This window comes from Schistocerca piceifrons, chromosome 3, assembly GCF_021461385.2.
Source record: "Schistocerca piceifrons isolate TAMUIC-IGC-003096 chromosome 3, iqSchPice1.1, whole genome shotgun sequence".
Taxonomy (NCBI): Eukaryota; Metazoa; Arthropoda; class Insecta; order Orthoptera; family Acrididae; genus Schistocerca; species Schistocerca piceifrons.
The window spans coordinates 700,889,550-700,910,129 of NC_060140.1; the positions used below are offsets into that span (position 1 = coordinate 700,889,550).

Below are 20,580 nucleotides of genomic sequence, written 5' to 3' on the forward strand. Positions count from 1 at the left end.
TAAATCTTGCACAAAAATGACAAACACAAATCAGTTGAGAAACGGTGTTCAACAGACAAAGCGTACATTAGGATAGAAGCTATACAAATTGTTCCCTGAATTAACCCCATTTACAACGCTATATGTTTCCGTTTGCATGAATGCATTGTGAGGTCCAGCTCTATTGAAATGGAATCAACTAAGGTCAAACTATGGTTCACCTGCGAAACAGGGAACTGTTAATATCATTCAACAGCTCAGCAGTACTTTACCCTTTGACCTTGATTCAGGCGGAAGCAGAAAACAGCGCGCTATGGATGAGAAACGGTGTGCTGTGGTAGCCGTAATGTTCTGACGCGTCCACGAGAATACGCAAAATACGCGGTCTGGAGTTCTGATTATCAGAAAGTGGGAAACTTCCCAATCAGAGCTCTGAAATCCCTGCAGATTTCTATGTGAGGTGCACCAGTTCGCTTGTCTGGAAAAACCAATTTGATTCACAGGCGTGGTGGTGCGCTCTGGCATTTCAAATACCAAATGGCCGACTCCGAGCAAATAGGCTCGCCTTCGTGACACACAATGTGTCCAAAATTATGTACAGTTCCACTGTCGATAGAGTTGGGAATTGCCACAGGCTCTTAGTCCACTACAAGATACGGTCAACAAGTCTCACCCACTAGCGAAGGGTCTGAAGACGATATCTAATAATCACTACCACTTTCCACCAAGCCTCTGTATGGCAACAGAGTTGGCAATAAAATAAAAATTAAAAAAACTTCCCCCGCACTGCACCAATCGAACTATGCTATACTCATTGAATCTACCCTGTTGACTCTTCTGCTGCCCTGCTGGCCAATACAGATACAGCACTAGGGTTCCCATGCAGGCGAGCAAGCCTCTCATTTGCTTATACTGAGAGGAGCCAATCAGCGCCTCGAAATTTCTCTTCTATGAAAAGAAGCAGACTTTAGACTAGGGAAGCGCAGTTCTCACAGTAAGCATGGCCACGTTTTGGCAAAAAATATCTACCTACATGGGACCCTAGTCCTCGTTTAAGGAGTGATCGGAGCTTTCTGCGCCGACCATTTCTAATTTCTGAAAGAAAGCAGCTAAGCTTTCCAGACACCATCACAGCTTCTAACAAGAGAATGCATGGAGTTCCATGACCTTCCCATCGTATGAAAAAAAGGTCAGCTTACAGCAATCTGTCTTAAATAGCTTTCCCCACCCATTTCAGCCATCCAGCCGACTTCCGCAATGGCCTGGTGTCTGGCCCAGGTAAAATGATTTGCAAACCAGTGCCCTTCTGTCTGACACTATGTGGCAGAAAAGAGCTTCAGCCAGAAGTCCCTCTGCAGATATGAACTTCTGAATACTGTTTCCTAGAATCACTTACGTGTCCAGCTTGCTGCGCTCAACAATTATGGCACCCAATTCGGCGGCTTCCTCCATGTTCTCGGTTGCATCTGCTATGGCCCCCCGAGTACAAGCTCTCTACAGGTTACACATGCAGTTACAAGATCATTCTGCCCACAATTCCCTCCTGCAGAAAAAGTCATTAACCCACATAACAAATGTAGTATCGTGGAACATCGAGATCATGGCCTAAAACGTGAATGTTAACCTGACAATGGTGTTTAAGTGAGAGAGTAGTGCGTCGCCCCTCAACGCTATGCAGATCATACCACGAACTGGATGGTTCAACTGTATGGTGATAACTTTGCTGAAACTCCACATTTAAATATCAGTGATGTGTAAGGTAGGAATATCTAAGGTAGCAATTTCTACATTAGTCAATATGACTATTCTGTATCTGTTAACATACACTGACAAGCTGAACTATCATGATCACCTGCTTGACAGCTTGATGGGCCACTATCAGAACTCAACACAACAATGCTTCTGCATGGTTTGGATTCGACAAGTCCTTAGTAGGTTTCCGCAGATATGTGGCACCGTATCACAAACTGACACGAAAAAAGATACACACAGAAAAAATGCCATCCTTACATTATATCATTGAAAAATTCGTGTGAAGTTACCCTATGTGCATGAAAAACACTGTTACCTTTACTGCCAACAATACTTACTTGTGGTTTAAGGAAACTAATTTCAGTATAAACAGTCATATGAAAATAATACTTTAAGTCGAGTTTCTCAGGTATTGCACTCTTTAAGTTGTATCACTGTTCTTGCTAGGATGTGATATGTCCATGCAGTGTCAGATACTTCCAGTAAAATACCGGCCTATGTCTTGTGGGGGTGGAATTGTCATCTAATAGCATCCCAGATAGGTTTCATCAGGTTCGGATCAGGCTAATCTGATGGCCAAGACATAAACAGAAATTCATTATCATGCTACCCAAACTACTTTAGCATAATTTTGGCGTTGTGGCACGTGCAGTTTTTCTGCTGGAAGATGCCGTCGCAATTGGGGAAGACATAAAGCCTGAAGTACTGCGGGTAGTCCGCTACTGCGTTCACAGGTAGCTGTCACGCAGTCTTAGAATACTACCACAACCCTTACGCATGCTCAGGTGAATGTCACACGTAGTATAATACTGCCCTCGTCAATATACGTATGTAGTGTACGTGGCATAAGTCTTTAGGTCAAATTACTTCTGACCATATGCTTGAATTAATGAAAAACAACAAAATCAGTCAAAATATGTCATTTTCCTCACTCCAAGGCCAGGCGCGCCTTCTTTTTTGCTGTAGTGTTTCCTGTTATCTATTATTATCTTTCCAAAATTATGTTTCTATTGTCTTACTATCTTTCACAAATGTGGTGCAATGTTTTTGTATCATGTGTTTGTTTATGTAAACATTTCGAAAATTATTTCAAAACATCGTAATCTCAATGCTATAGTGTTTCAGCTGCGTTGAAGTAGCTTCGTATGTAAAGTGTAAGTCTTATGAAGCTAAATAAATGTTCTGCGGCCTATTCAATTCTTTCCATGATGTAAACATGTATTTCGCAAAGTGCATGACAGTTCTTAGAATCAAAATGTTGTGGCAATATTTCTGAAATTTTTGCACACTATTTCGCGTCTGATTTGTGGTCTTCGTATTGCTAACTCAGTACTTGTTACTTACCAGCAACGAGGGTCGTCCAATAAGTAATACACTACATTTTCTTTCTCGGCAAATTTCGGTTGAGAAAATGAAGAATTTGTTGCGGGACATCGTGTAGTATTCTCGCCTCAGCCCATTTAGTTTCATGAAGTTCAGATAAGTGGCGGCGCTGTATATATTGTTCGAAATGCCGTCTGTCACAGGTGCGTTCCCAGCAGAGAGCTATAACAGAGTTTCTTTTGGTGCAAAAGCAGAGCATCGCAGGTATTCGTAGGCGCTTGCAGACGTCTAGGCAGACATGGTAGTGACCAAAGCATGGCGAATCGTTGGTGCGACAAATGAATCTGAAATGCATTGTGCACCCTCAGGAAACTGAAGACGACTTTAGCGTGCTCGTCACACACAAATGTAAAAGAGCTTCTCCTTCACCATGACAGCGCGAGGTCTTACACAAGTCTGTGTACCCGAGGATAGCTCAAAAAACTTCACTTGACTCTTGTTCCTCAACCACCCTACAGCCGAATCTCGCACCTTTGAATTTCCGTCTGTTTGGCCTAATGAAGGATGCACTCCACGGGAAGCAGTACGTTGGTGATGGGGGGAGGGGGGGGGGGGTGATAGCTTCAACGTCGACCAGTAGAGAGGTATCATGTGGGCCATCAGGTCCCCAAAGTAAGGTGGCGTAAGGCCATCCCATTGAATGAGGATTACCTTCAAAAATACGGTTCTGTAGCCAAAAGAGTGGGTAATGATATCGTCTATTGGAATCATGAAGAAAAACAACCTGCTTTTAGAAAAGAAAGTGTGGCATTACTTACTGAACATTCCTCTTATAAATCTGCTCTCTAATACTTAACTAAAATTTATCGGAAAGTACATCACCTTATACCTTAATATCCTGTTCCCTAATACTTCACTAATATTTGTTAATACTTGTTGGAAAATAAATCACCTTATAACTTGATACGCACAATCTCCATTAATTAATTGGCCGACTTACACATTACCTGAGATTATCTCTACAGTCATAATTCGTCTCTTTCGCCGACTTGCTTGTCGCCTGTTAAATCTTCCAAGTAACACAATAACCTTACTGGCAGGACATCCCTTGCCTACAACATCAACACAATTCACATCGGCGAAACACAAGGCGTGTAATAAACTCCTACTATAACAAAATATCATTGTTCATATGTGAAACAATCTTCACTTTATAATTACTACAATACAGTAATACATTCTGTTGGCATAGATGTAAGTTGCCAATACTTCATCGCTTCCTTACTTCGTCATGCCCCCTTACCTTGTTCAGCAAAATGTGTTCCTTCTGCTGCGGTGATTTATACAATACTGCCTGTTTTTTGTGTCATATGTTCCTTAAAAGCCTTCATGATCGTGGATTAAACTCTTAACTAGACTGATTTATTTAAAGAAAAATATTCGCCCAACCATAAAGTGTGTTCATTCACAAGTTGTATTCTATTAATGCCTTTGTCTACCTACCTTTAAATAAATAAACAATCTACAAGATGTTTCAGATTTAGTTCAGACAAATGACTATTTTGGTTACTGCTAATACAAAAATAAATGTGTGTCATCTTAACTAAGAAATGCTTTCAATAGTTGATTTTTAGTAGTAACTAGTCTAGGTATAGACTGTTTCAAAATTTTTTATCCATTCAGTTTGCCCATTGCAGAATAGCTTCACATATTAGTATAATATCACATATCCATAATATTACGCGATACTCATATAGTGTTCATGTATGGAAATCGTGTTATGGTATAAAAGATCGAGAAACAGAATTTTAAACTTCTATCACTTCAGTTTACCTTGCCCCCTTTTCTTATAATTGTGCCAGACTTTGTTATCTCCTTTCATGATTGTGATAAGGAAGAATAATGAAGATGATAGATGTGGTTCTGAATTTAAGAAGAGGAGGAACTGGCATAGCGACACAAAAATGAAATAATAATGTCAATTAAGTTGGGCATCTGGTAATTGCCGATTACCTGATATAGCAAAGAGTGCATGCTCTCGGAGATGTGTAACAATCATCTGCTGCAACTCAACGACATTGTATTTACTTCTGCTTACTACTGCTCACAGATGAAAATCAACATAATTGTGTGTACTTTTGGTATCCACTGTTCTCAATTGTGTTGCTGTTAGCAACCCTCTGGAATGGTTTCTTTTGTTTCCAATGCATCTGAATGTTGATTTCTAACACATGATCAGAATTGTACATTTCTTTCTGCAGACGCAGCGTAAACTTTAGATGCAGTAACTCAATATGCTGTACCACTCACATTAATTCTTACTCTCTCCTTTTTCCCGATCACACCGCGAGAGTACTTTGGCTTTAAATTGCATTATTAGTCCACAGTATCGATCACAAGTTTGGTAGATTCCCTCACTTTCTCCTTGACTTCTCTCAGACTAAAATTAATTACATTTGTGTGGTCCTTACAAAAGGATTCCACACTGGAAATCATACCATTAAGTTTCCATATTTCTTTAGACACTGAATCGAACCTTGTATACTGAAGTGGATGATCTACAGTACCGAGTTCAATAACATCATTGACTTTCGTGTCCAAAGTTTGAATGTTAATTGCAATTACATTATAGTCTTTATCAGCTAATTATCGATCAGCCGATCAGCAGTGCTAATTCCACACTATCCCTCGGGCACTTTATCGATACTAGTGTACTGACATTGATTATTTGTATCCAAGATCCTCACTTGGAGGGTCAAAATTTTGACTTCTTAGTCTAATGCGTCAATACCAGTTTCACTTACACTTGTCATCTTTACTATCTGATTTTACATTAGCAATGCTAGTTTTAATAACAATTGTCCCACAGAAACCGAATAAATATGTGAGCACTGCTATATGTAATTAATACATCTTTTACTGTAGTGACAACTTCGTTTTTCTTAGTGTCCTTTCGTATTACTGCTATCGCCTCTAAACCTGTTTCTACTTTTGTTAAACCCAGCTCTTACTCTTTTAGATGCTCCTGTAACTTTTTATCAAATTATTTTCGTTCTTTTAGCCCTGTTCCTAATTTGTGGTTCATATTGGTCATAGCTTGCATTACTGCTTTCAACACTGCTTCTAATATGCAATTTTGACACTGTTCCACTACAATATTATTTTCCTCACGATTACTCTCATTTAAAAAAGTGTTAGCCGACCCAGTAAGATGGCTTACACTTATCTAAGTATGTGATATCCGTTCTTTCCGACATGTCCAAAAACACACACCACGTATATAATTATCAATTAAGTGTGACGAGGAAAGATCCATTCTTTCAGTGTGGATGTACATCAACCCAGATCTCTTGCGGTAATCCAAAATAGCCAGTGAGGGTTTCATGGGTGGGTGAGGCTACGCTGTCAATGGGTAACAGGCTGGCATTTGGGGCCGATGGGAAGTGTGCTCGAATGGGCAAGGCATTTAAGGTGACCACCCACGTTAACGGGGAGATAAATGTTTGAGTCCCATTCCAGCACATATTTCCATCTGTTACCATTGATTCATACACAAATGCAGCTGCTATCACTGAAAACCTTTGAATGGCTTCATCTCTCAGCTAATTTGCAATGTTATCATCAGATATTGTGTATCCGGCATCTTCATTCAAATCCTCCACATCTTATGTGGTCAGGTATGACAGACTCTTCGTTTTCAGAACAATCATTTGTGACATAATCTAGATTTTCATACATATTAATTCTAAGTTGGTTATTTGTGATTTGTAACTGATCCGCAGGAACGTCACTACCATAGTTAACTTGCTCTCCTTCCCTAGTTCTAATAAGATCTCTTCTTTCCCATTTTCAACTTCACTTGCCATTTTTACAATTTAGAAATAAAAGTTCAATTTTTTTAAAGTTTTTAAATACAGTAATTACTACAGCATACACTAAAAGCTCTGTTTACTCAGTTCATGCTATGACTCACTACATACGTTAAACCACACTATGCAAAGCATCACTCAAATATGGCGTTATCCGTGCGCCACCATCACAAAGATCTCACTGTAGGGTGATATGCCATGCCAGTGTGATGTCTGGTGCCAACACCATGACTGCTTACACAGCCTGTATCACCTGGCATCGTGTCTCGTTCGCCGCTCCCTGCTTTCCCTTGTTTTCCTCTGCGTTGCATGATTTCCTTACACAATGAAATATTCTTAAAGATGCCACTCACGTAATCCAGCCACTGTCTACATGAATGTTAATCATAAAACTGTCTGAGATATACTGATGCTGAGTCATTAGCACTTGTTCACAATCAGCAATCACTGTTACGCAGTAGAGAGTTGTTCATAGGACAAGTTCACACAGGACAAATATCAAGAATTCACAGTTCACTCTCCTTGCTAGTAAATTACAGCCTCATGTACCGGAGAGCTTTTATCCTGTGAAGGAATTCCCTATACAGGATTCCATAAATGGCAGAGCAATAAGATAAAGTGCTGTTTTGTAACTAATTAACTATTACAACCAAATAGAAACAATAGTTAGTGTTCAATCCAGCTAACGTCCTGTGTATTGTCACCTGTATTACTACAGATTACACACATTGCTTGGAATCTGTACTGTAGATGCAGAACATGCGAGAGGCCTAATAGTCCTCTGCCACATAAAGGCAGAACACACAGTTTCCAACTGCCCGCCCGCCTAGTGTCTTCTATAGGTATTCCTCTGCAGAAGCTGCACTAAGATCATAGGTGCGAGTTTCTTGAAGTTATTCTGTTACGTTTCTAATGATCTGAAGGACATGTTAAGCACCAATCTGTGGCTATTTTCTGATGATGATGTAGTGTACAGGAAGAGGTGTCATTGAGTATCTGTCTGAGGGTACGAGGTGACCTAGACAAAATTTCTAGTTGGTGGGATGAATGACAGCTTGCTTTAAATATGGAATAATTTAAAGTAACTGGAGATGAGCAGGAGAAACGATCCCATAAAGTTCGAACAGAGCATTAGTAGTTTGCTGGTTGACACATCCCCATCGATCAAACATCTAGGAGAAACGCTGTAAAGTGATACGAAATGGAATGAGCTTTTATGGAAAGTAGTATTGAAGGTGAATGGTCGGCTTCAGTTTACTGGACGAGATTTAGGAAAGTGTGGTTCATCTGTAAAAGAGACCGCATGTAGAACAATATAGCACTGCTAGAGTGTCTGGGATCTTTACCAGGTCAGATTAACCCTGCGGCAGGAGGGCTGAAAATAATTACGCCAGCAGGCGCATACGGCACTCAGTGCCACCTAACAAAAAATACCATTTAAGTGACTTTAGTTTTAATTTTCTGGTAGAATTTATAGAAGCGACTGTAATCTACAAATAAGATAGTTATAACCACAGATTTCAGTACTATTACAGACCATGAAAGAAAGTCTTACAACAATATATAGTGAAGAGAAAGGAAATACTATGTAGTCACACTAAGGAACAAGATATGCTATTAAGAAAAAAAAAATATCGTGGACAAGTATCAAGAATGACGCAATTTGTTTCTATGGAGAAGCTTTGCAGTCATTACAATTCACAATGCTATGACTGTGTTGCTTGCAAACAAATCTTTTGCAACTGTAGCAAGTCACACTTGTTTCGTTATTTTTTTACCACCACAATGATAGCACCTTCTACACCTTGTAACAGCCTCTTCGTCACATACGGGGATTGGTAAATAGGGTGACAGAGATCCTTGAATGTCCGTCGGTAAAGTAAAGAGTTTGGCCCTTTCTTTCATCTGGCTCGCCATTAGAACCAAGCCCAGGATTGTGGGATACGTTCTTTTCCTGAAACTTTTATCTGAATTATTTGCGAAGAATAGCACTTGGGAATTAATTCCAGTCATATCCAGATATCGGAAAAACAAGACCAAATGCCATCATTCTGTTGTCCTCTGAGAGGAGTAGGATGTACACATGTAATCAACAGCTTTCACGCCACCTTTGTTTCCATTGCAGTCCAGATCTACAATACACTTCCCTGTACAAGCGTCAATTTCATCAGTTTGATGAACTGACGACAGGAAAAGCACAGCCTTGTTTCTTTCCGTTGGCACGAAGCAAGGCAGAAGTCATCTTGAAATCCGAAAAGACACATATAATTAGCACTAAAAGCGTGGCAACTGCAGGTTGACACGTGCTGTGTGAAAACTGAATGTTTATCAGAAGTTATAAATTTCGCTACACTCTGACTTGATTTAGAAAAAGAATTAATAAAACTGGAAAATTGAAAGTTAATTTAGTGACTGAGATTAATAGTGAAATTAAGGTGACCACCCACGTTAACGAGGAGATAAATGTTTGAGTCCCATTCCAGCACATATTTCCATCTGTTACCATTGATTCATACACAAATGCAGCTGCTATCACTGAAAACCTTTGAATGGCTTCATCTCTCAGCTAATTTGCAATGTTATCATCAGATATTGTGTATCCGGCATCTTCATTCAAATCCTCCACATCTTATGTGGTCAGGTATGACAGACTCTTCGTTTTCAGAACAATCATTTGTGACATAATCTAGATTTTCATACATATTAATTTGTTTCTGAAGCATTATGAAATTCAATAAAATAAGGTTAGTCTTGGGCAATGTGAATCTACGCAATTTAGAAATAAGAGATTTAACTTTGAACTTGAATTAAATAATTCTGAACAATTAACAATACTAAAATTTAGTACGTACCAAGCTGAGCTGCAGTCACAGTTAAGCTAAAATATGGTAACAAAACTCGCACTCTTAATTTCTGCTTGTATAATTTAAATATTGTAGCCAGATATGAATACTTTAACTGAACTTTGAAATTAAAGCAGTGAAATGGAATAATATTACTTTAATGCTTGCGTATGAATTTCAATGACACTCGGGATCATTCCAGAAAAGGAAGGGACCCTGCATGGTAATGCAATTGGGACGATGAGCAACAAAGGTTCATGCTAAGTTGCTGTATTTTTGTGATGCAACAGTTTGAAAAGCTGAGGTCTGCCATACAGTTCTTAAACTTTACGTGCTTTTAGTCTTCCTTGTTGGTTGATTGAAGGTTTGCAGTCGTCGATCGGGGAGGTGGTGGCAGTCACTCATTGTCGGCCGTCGCTGTTGCAGAAGCTGGATGTTGGCGCGCCTTCTTCTCGACACGGTCACCAGGCGAAACGGGCTCTTGATGTGCGCCAGCTAATGCTTCCCGTCCGCGACACCGTATCAGAAACTATCATAGCAAGTCGAGCGCAATTACATGCTGCCAAACCCCGAAAGCGCGGCAACTCGCGGGAGCGTCACACAACACACTTGCTCCACCGGCCTACTCCAGCCAGACTCTCTCTGCCCACGCTCCATGCGGCAGAGTTAACACTACCAAAGATCCTAAACACTTTGGTTCTCCACACGACCTATCGATGTAATCGTTCGATAGCATAGTTTTCCCTAGGTCAGACTCAGCGTAAAAATACAAATAATATTTACAAAACAAACCAATTATACATCGATATAAATAAATAAATAAATATATCTATATATATACAAATAGTAGAACAATTACAATAGATAAAGACACAGAAATGTCATATCTTCAGGTAACAAAATAAGGAAAAAACTTTGTAGTACAGCAGATGGAAATAGGAGGATATGTATTTCCGGCGTTACACGCCCTTGATTGATTCAGCTCATCCCTTTACAATATCCATAGATTGGTTAGATGCAAGATATGGTCCAGTATTCTGTCTGCCACAGTATACTTCGAAGTTACAAGTGTAAAATGCCTTGCTATCGCACAATGTGTACAACTTCAAACCATCCTTGGCAGACTTATTGTGCATGCACTGCACAAAGCCACAATGTCCACAAAACCGAACCAGATTTTCGTCTATGGTTGCGAACTCCTATGAGCTGTAGTTATTTCTGCAGTTGTTCAAAAATGCAGAGTGGAGATCGCGGTTGGCAACAACTTTGTCAATTGTAAGTCGCTCTTTTCCCTTGAAGTATAATTAAACCTAAGTGACCAGAGCAAGCACTGAAAGCGTTTGTAGCTAAATACCGCCCTGAGCAATTTGACATCAAAGCAATGAAGAAGTGTGCTGCTAGTTTTGTTACAGGTAGATTCAATCATTATGAGATAGCTACAGAAATACTACTTGAACTCAAGTGGAGACCTGGAAGAGGAGACGACGTACATTTTGTCGAACATTACTGAGAAACTTTCAAGAAGCGGCATTTGAGGTTGACCGCAGAACGATAGTATTGCTGCCAACATACATTTCGCACAAGTACCACGAAGAGATGATGAGAGAAATTAGAGTTCCTATGGAGGCATATAGATAGTCATTTTTCCCCTTGCTCTATTTGTGAGTGGAGCACGAAAGGAAATCTAATGCTACTAATAGGGATCTCCCGGACCTCACGTGAATGAATCCACACTTGACAGTGCTCCACATATATAGGCTATCTCCATGACAACGTTATAACTTCCAGTTTGAGGTAAAGTACCCCAGTCCAGAAACTAAAGCGATAAGCGGAAATGTTTTTGATATTTCAGACAGTGGAATGCATATACCGGTACTTTTTTTTGCTAAGATTGTAGGGCAGACATCCTTCAGAAATGGTAGTATGGACCAAAAAAAAAAAGAAAAAATGTGTAGTAAACCTGGGCTCTAAAATGCGTACCTTAAGAGTATCTTAAGGTATCTTTGATACTGGGAAACAAATCTCTTCCACTGACAAGTGTCCATAGCTCTTAACGCATGTATCTATTGACACCTTGCTTACATTATTTTCCTTGTTTTGGTCCCTGCTACCATCTCTCGGCGTTGCCTACGCTTTAGTCTCAGCAACATCAGTACCGGTATATGAAATTCTATTGTCAGAGGTGTTAGCAGGATTTTCGAACTTTGGCCTCGTTCGTTCCGGACCTGGAGCCCTTACCACAAATTGATAAAATGACCCTTGCGTACAATTCCCGAAAGTTTGGAATGTCATCTCGGAGTGACCCTGTATACTTGATGATATTCATATCACCTCTCCAGCTGTAACATAACGTCAATTTGACGCAACATTTTGGCGGTCCACCTGGCCGCCATCGTCAGGTGAGTAAGCCGTGGCACTAACTCACCGAAACTGAAATTAAACACACAGCGGTGACTCCTTTATACACCGCGTAAGGGTCCACTGTGTCTGCACGAACATAACTGACCGCCTTATAGCGCAAATCACGACAGCGCACTGGTGGTAAAAACTCGCGGAAACGACAAATCGATACCAAACACTGTTGGCACCTTTTGATGACCGAAACAAAGACCGTTGTTTTTTAATGTCAAACAAAACAGGGTTCCAAAGCTTACTTGAAGGATACCTCCTTATCTCTGATTATAATATTGCCAGATAGCTAGATTTCAGTAGGGGCCGAAATATTGTGTCAAGGTGACGTTATGTTCCGGCTATAGATCCGATATGAATATCATCGATTACTACGCCGTCAAAGTTTACTAAACCACTACCTGCACTCTTTCTCCTTAGCGCGTCATGACGGTAACAGCAGCAGGTGACGTTCAGTCCCATGGTGGGTAGTACTCGTCATATTTTGGTTCATTGTTGTTTAATTTTTCAAGAAAATTATTTGATTGTTGCCAAATAATTCTCTTTGGCTCTTGTAAATCTGATGGTCGTAATTAGACGTATTTTTTTAGCGACTGGTGTCTTGTAATTTTATCAATCGTTTACCTTTTAACGTATTAATGTTCTAAGTACATGATTTTGATGAATGGTAAAAGCTACAAGAAACGCACAAGTTGATGACAAATCAACGATGTGTTGTTAAGTTTTAAAGTAATTATTTGCGTATTGATCAGAATGAACGTTGACCTCTGCTGATATTTCGTATATTATTTCATTAGCTTCAGCTCGTTACCATCTTCATTTATCACCATTTGTTTTTAAGTAAGGTGTCTTAGAGCTCTTTTGCATCGACCACGGGAAACCTCTCTAGGGGTGTACACTTGGTGCAAAGTACGTTGCGTTTTGCAGAGTGGCAGGGGCACGCGGCCACCACCACCGGCCGCCACCACGACAGAAGTGCCGCAGTTCGACCGTATACGTGTGAAGCTGGATGTCCCTGGGGACCTCATCCTGATTGGCTACCGCATCACTAGCAGTATCAGTAAGATTATCGGTAGCGTCTTCCTGGTAAGTTGCAAATATTAAGAGATTTACTACTACGATTGTGACCGGGTGGACTAGCTGATGTTGACGACCGTAAATGAAAATACTTGACATAACCTAGCTATTCTTTTCGCGAAATACTTTATTCATTTAGGAATGCAGTGTAGAGTGTCTTATTGTGCATAACCTCCTTAGAAAGTCGATGTAATTCTTCTGTCGTACGTAGCGTCAAATGGGATGAAGTTGACCGACTTCGGGCTTTAAAAATGAAATAGTTCTTATACCAATAAAATTATTTCTATTCCCTTCAGAGCAAAGGTGGTGAACTTCACTAATAAACTTTTTGGTCGTTATTATCTTTTTCTGAATAGTAGTGGCTCCAGTCAAAGAAAACCATCATAACGACCGGGAGAGCGGTGTGCTGACGACACGCCCTTCCTATCCGCATCCTGAACTGAGGATGACACGGCGGTCGGATGGTCCCGATGGGCCACTTGACGGAGTGCTTTTATTTCCTTTTCCTCCAACAGATCATGGTTGTGTTTTAATTTTATCCCACCTGATAGTGAAGTTGACCATTTATTTATTATGTGATAATTATGGATTGATAACAACTGCAGGGCGACTTTAATTGTTCAGAAACCTTATCAATAACTGTAAAATAGATCTTAGAATATATAAATTTTAATACTAATTTCAGGGTAACTGACAGAGAAAGTTTAAGGACAAAAAGAATGGAACAATTTACTTTGTGAGGTACCGAAGAAACGCACACACTTCTTCATTAGCACTAAAAATTGACTGATCACCTTATGTTTTGCCAGTACAACCATGAATCATGTTTATCAGGGTTCTTTTGCGACTTTTATGCACTTGGCTAGCCTTGTTAATGCTTATTTCCCATTTAAAATTTTTGTGAGGAAGGCTATATTTCTCCAATTCACCCGAATTACTTCTGTAAACACGCGGCGTTTTCACACGAGCAGCTCTTAAATCTCAACTGTATGGTACAAGAAATGGAACTGCAATCTACGTCCTGCACTGCCAGTTAGTGGGGGGAAAAAAGCGAGCTATCGAGTATCGGACCAGATTTGCGATTGGATTCAAGACTTTTTTGTGGACATAACTCAACACATCGCCCTTAATGGTACAAAGTCGACAGATGCCAAGATAATTTCCGGAGTACTGTTTACAATGTATATAAATGACAGATTAGAAAGCGTCAGATGCTGTTTAAGACTTTTCGTGTATGACGCGGTTGTCTATAACGAATTAGTAACGCCTGAGCACACATCAATTTACAGAATGACAGCATTGATGTATTGTGGAGCCTCTGGCAGTTGACAGTGAATGTGAATAAATTTAACGTCTGGCGCTTACATAGAAAAAAATCCACTACTGTACAACTGCAGGTGTGAAGACAAACTGCGGGAAACAGTATCTTCCGTAACGTATCCAGGAGTAACTATCCAGAACGACAGTAAGAGGAATGAGCACAAAAAACAAATAGTAGGAGAAGCAGATACTAGACTGGGATTCATAGGAAGAATTGTAAGAAAATGTACAACTTATCCACGAAGGGAGTGGTTTGTAAGAAGCTTGTTCAACTGATTCTTGTGTACTGTTCATTAGTACGGGTTACTTAGCAGGCAGGACTGATACAAGAGATAGAGAAGATCCAACGAAGAGCGGTGCCTTTCGTCACGGGATCGATTCATCGGTGTGACAGCGTTACAGAGATGCTCAACGAACTCCGTTGGCAGACGTTACAAGAGAGGTGATGTGCATATTAGGGTGGTTTGGTATTTAAATTTGCAGATAAAGCTTTCCGGATGAGTCGGTCAACATATTTCTTCCTTCCACATACATCTCGAAAAATTACCACGTCGAGAAAGTTCGAGAAATTAAAACTAATACAGGGGTTACAGATACTCATTCTTCACACACACCATTCACATTTGGGACAGGAAAGGGGCATCAGTAAGTGGTACCAAAAGTACCCTCCGCCACATCCCGTTAGGTGGCTTGCGGAGAATGATGTAGATGTAGATATAATGGTTCTAGACCCTAACGCAGTGGTTGATAACTGGATACAAGGAGTACCAATACGATGTTTTTAGGAGAGCATTTACAGTCCCAAATATCTAGGTCGTACCTGAGGGATTGGAGCTAATTTTAAATCTCTTCGTGGAACAGTTCGTCCCAGACAAAAATATGAAAGCCTCGTGGATGTTTGAGTATCTGTTTTTTAATATAATAGAGTAAACTCGATAAGTTTCTCGAGATAAATGTAAAATACGAGGGTCGTTCAATAAGTAATGCCCCACTTTTTTTTTCTCAGAACATATTTATTGTTAAGAATCAGAATTTGGTGAAAATATACATCAACATGTTTTGTCCATGTCCTATTTTTCCACGTGGTCTCCATCACGTTCTATGCCCGTACGCAAACGTTATGGAAGAACATTTATTCCCAGATGGTAAAAACTCTTGTCCCGTAGGCGTAGCCATGTTTTCACTGCAGGACTGACACACTCGTCATCTTCTAACTGTGGTTCCCGCAGACAATCTTTAAGCGGCCCAAAGTGATGGAAGTCCTGGGACGCCAGGTCTGGACTGTAGGGTGGATGAGGCAGTGATATCCAACCCAATTTGGCGATGTTTTCCCGGATTCTCAGACTTGTGTGTGGGTGTGCATTATCATGCTGGAGCAAAATTTCTGCTGAATTCTTGACCGATCTAACACGTTGGAAAAGGTTCTTGAGTCTTCGCGTGTGCCTCTGAATTAATTATTGACCCTCTGGGCATCACATCGACTAAAATGACGCCATCACAATTCCAGAACACCGTCACCATGACTTTTACGGCAGATGAAGTTGCTTTGAATTTGTTCCATTGTGGTGAATAAGGATGTTGTCACACCATGGACTGCCTTTTTGTTTCCTGCGCAAAGTGGTGCACCCAGCTTTCGTGCCCCGTAAAGATGCATGACAGAAAGGACACTCCGTCGGTCTCAAAACCCCCCAACAATTCAGATGAAATGGCCTTTCTTTGAATCTTGTGGTCCGCTGTGAGTATTCGTGGAACCCATCATGAGCACCTCTTTGAATATCCGAGAGCCTCGCTCATTGCAGACGCACTTACAATGCTGACCGACAACTGTAGAGCCAATTGTCGAGTTGTGATGCGTCGGTCGGCACGAATAATGGCATCCGCACGATTCAGCACGTCTGGAGCAGTGGCTGTGACAGGACGTTCCGAGTGTTACTTATCATGGAGCAATGTTTCTGCATTTCCTGATGCTGTAACTTTCTTTACCCATCGCCCAACTGTACTCCTATCAACTGTGGCATCGCCATACAGTGCACACAAACGTTAATGGATGTTCACCACGGTTTCTTTTTATGCACACAAGTATTCAATAACAGCACTGTGTTTGTAGCGGGAGTCGTATGTAGGCGCCATTTTGACGCTGTACTACAGCTCTGCCATCTGCCAGAACGCTTCGAAACTTCACCGGCGCACAGAACAAGCATCAAATGTGAGGCACCAACAAGGACGTTTGTCATGTATATTAATAGCTTTTAAAAAAAATGAGGGACAGTACTTTCTGAACGACCTTCGTAAGTAGCATATTGTAAATATACTAATACGTTTATGCTGTGAGTCAGAGCACCGCTGTAAAAATAACTGTTGGCTATTCCCACAGAACACAGCGGAACGCAAACAGCAACTGGTGGAGGCGGCGAAGCCGTTCATCGCGGCGAAGCTGGGTCTGGACATCAGCGCCTCCTCCTTCACCACGACTGAGCCCATCGAGTCGCTGGTGCCGCGCGTTGGACTTCCGCTGGGCGGAGAGTCCGCAGGCACTTCTGCAACGTCGACAGAAGACAGCTCTGTTAACAGGACAGATCGCTCCCGGCTAAGGGCATTGTAACACGAATTACAATTTTGCAGTTGGAATCGTAGCAAGTTTTCAAGTTCTCAAGGTAGTTACTACTGTTCTCTGACTCTGTAGAACAGATTAAAGTACTTATTCTCATTGTAAATAATCTTGTTTTTTTGTAATTATACATTATTTATGACAGATTATAAGACAGTAAGTGACCCATTGGAGCGCACGGCTTTCAGAAGGAGTTTCCTTGATAAACCGGATTGTAGAAATTGAAGTTTTTGTCTCACTCTTCGGTTTCCACACAGTCAAACGACCAGCATCTGGTAAACAAAGTACCAGCAATACGCAGAACAACGACGTGACAGGCTACCATCAGCTCTGCAAAAGTCTGACACGGTTGTTCTTGGTTTTATGGTCTTCAGATCCGAAGACTGGTTTGACGAAAATCTCCTCTATGATACCTTAGGTGCAAGCCTCATCATGTGTATCCATCTGAGCTGTATTTGAACCTTTATTTACCTCTACAATTTTTACCTTTCACACTTCCCTTCATTGCCAAATTGTAGATTTCGTGACGCCTCAATATGTGTCCTATCAACCGATCTCTTCTTTTAATGTGTGTCAGAAATGTCTGTCTTCTTTGAACTCGAATCGATACACCCTCAATCCTTACTCGATCTACCCGTCAGATCTACAACATTCTTCCGTAACACCACATTTTAGTAGCTTCTATTCCTTTCTTGTGTGAACTGCTTACCGGCCACGTTTCACTTCGGTACAGGGTTATGCTTACGACAAATATGATCAGAAAATTCCTAACACTGAAGTTCATATTAGACTCATAAACTCCTCATTTTGAAGAATACTTTTCATGCTATTGCCAGTTTGCAATATCGTGTCTACTTCTGCTGCCATTTTGCTCCCCTTATAGCAAAACTCATCTATTACTCAAACATGGTCTAATTCCCTCTGTATCACCTGATTTAATACTCCCTGAACTTTAATTCCGTTCCTAAATTTCTCCTTGCTTTTCTTATCTGTTTGCTCAATGGACAGCCTGAATAACGTCGGGTGTAGGCTACAGCCTAGGCTGCTGTGTTCTATACATTTAGGAATCTGTTTTCAACACCTTCAGAACCGGTAGCATCCCCTTTTTTTATTCTGCTGGTGAGTATTGTGCCCCTGTTTGCATCAATAGCCACTACACGGATATTCTTGACGTCCAGTTCAACCAACCAATGAAATTATTTGCGAAGACAATCAGGAAAATTCCCACCCTGTGGCTATCCGTTCTGAGCAGCATCCCACCGCCCCAAGCCAAACGCCTTGCTGCTCTAAAATCTCATCTTCAAAAATGTTCTACTAAGCCAGTATTGCATAGTCACACCTGTTCTATACAACTTGCCAACTAACACAATGAATTAACACTGCAATATAGAAGTCCCCAAGCGAGAACAGCAAAGCAACTGCGAAACTTTACTATAGACGAGTATTGGCGATCACAATGGAGACCGCAATCTAGAAACAGTAGTCTCATAGAAGACCCGACAGTCAAAGTCGCCGGTTTCGTCCGGAGCAGAAGCGTAAAGTGTAACCTCATTGAATTCTGCACTGGACAGGGAATATGTTAATCAGCTCCCACTATCTTGTTTTTTTTGTTATTTGTTTATCAGATATAGTTTAAAATGTTAGTTCTTTAGCTTTTTCGATTTTCGTTTGTTGAACTACGCAGAAAGAGAAGCTTTTCTGAGAACAATGTTTTATCTATCAGCCGAGATTAAGTTCAGTCATTACAACATTAGTCTGATCTTTCATGAACGATGTACTTTCGACGGGATAATGCATAGCGCTCTGTGTTCGTCCGTGCCCAACATACAGAAAGATCAGTTAGACCTTCCGTGCTGTCTTATTCTGGTGCTTAAACCTCTCCTCACTACAGAGATAATCTCTCATTTCAGTGAATAATGATATTTCGTAACTTCCACATAAAGTAAGGGCGCTGTTCGCCCAGTAACGATACATTTTGGCTATATCAGCACGCAGTCTGTTCACTTACCTCTTGTTTCAGAACTACTTCTATTCTTGCCTCAAACACTGACAGTTTGATGAAACAAGGCTTTACACTCCATATAATACTTTTCCACGTGATAAATACCGTTTACTGCAGCCAAGATATAAGGTCGAAGCTGAGACTCTGGACTATATCGCTGGATCAACATATTTCTTACCGCCGGTGTGGACATATAAGTGGAACACTAAAACGACTGTAACATTAACCTACACCATCAGCAAACAGTGTCCACTACATTCTCTGACATCCATAGGTACCTTTATTCTGTAGCTGTCCACCGTCTACCAGAACCCGGTGACGGACCTGCAGCAACTGCGATCTTGCATCAGGATACTAACTGCACACATTTGTGAGGAAATGCTAGGCTGGACATGGAATGAAATGGAATGTCGCTTAGATATCCTGGAGCTTGAACTCTGTTAAATGGCTGTTAAACCTTCAGGTATGTGTAAGCATTTTTCACAAACCTCGCCTTTCTAATTATCGTCTGCACTAGTGCGTAACGGCCGGCCGGAGTGGCCGAGCGGTTCTAGGCGCTACAGTATGGAGCCGCGCGACCGCTACGGTCTCATGTTCGAATCCTGCCTCGGGCACGGATGTGTGTGTTGTCCTTAGGTTAGTTAGGTTTGGTTCAAATGGCTCTGAGCACTATAGGACTTAACTTTTGAAGCCATCAGTCCCCTAGAACTTAGAACTACTTAAACCTAACTAACCTAAGGACATCACACACATCCATGCCCGAGGCAAGATTCGAACCTGCGACCGTAGCGGTCGTGCTGCTCCAGACTGTAGCGCCAAGAACCGCTCTGCCACTCCCGCCGGCTTAGTTAGGTTTAAGTAGTTCTAAGTTCTAGGGGACTGATGACCTCAGCAGTTAAGTCCCATAGTGCTCAGAGCCATTTGAACCATTTTGATTCCGTAAGGAACCACCAGAGACCATGGATTCCTGATATTAAAATATTCAGAATGTATCCCTGAAGAACCTCTGGAAGTATGCCGATGGAAAAATTTTAAAGAAAAGAAAATACGTCCTTCGTTCAACCGAAACTCATACACGTAGTGTAAAAGAGATGGCAATAACATCAGTAGCATTGTGATGCGAAACTGTACAATATACCAATCAATGATTTGAGAAATGAATTGCTTCATTTCCTAAATGGAGGGGCAGGGGGGAAGGGGAGGGAGAGGAATATGGAGGTGAGGTGCTGACTGAAAGAAACGCAATACAAAAAGATAGTTAATGTATAGTAATGAAATTTCGAGAATACATTTGCCTAGGTAACAGATGCAAAAGATTAATATCGCAAGATCACAGGTTAATGTAAGTGCGAAATAAGCCGTTGCAAATACCGATAGCTGGAACATTAATAATCGGGG

At 40.9% G+C, this 20,580-nt stretch overlaps 1 protein-coding gene across 1 annotated transcript in view; it reads left to right on the forward strand.

Annotated features, from left to right (window-relative positions):
• LOC124788979 overlaps positions 1–17,174 on the forward strand; it is a 113,231-nt gene extending 96,057 nt beyond the window's left edge. The window contains exons 4-5 of the mRNA XM_047256268.1: positions 13,103–13,261; positions 16,947–17,174. Of these exons, the coding sequence (XP_047112224.1) occupies positions 13,103–13,261; positions 16,947–17,174 (387 nt within the window). The remainder of the gene's footprint in view (positions 1–13,102; positions 13,262–16,946) is intronic.
• Positions 17,175–20,580: the final 3,406 nt, after the last annotated feature.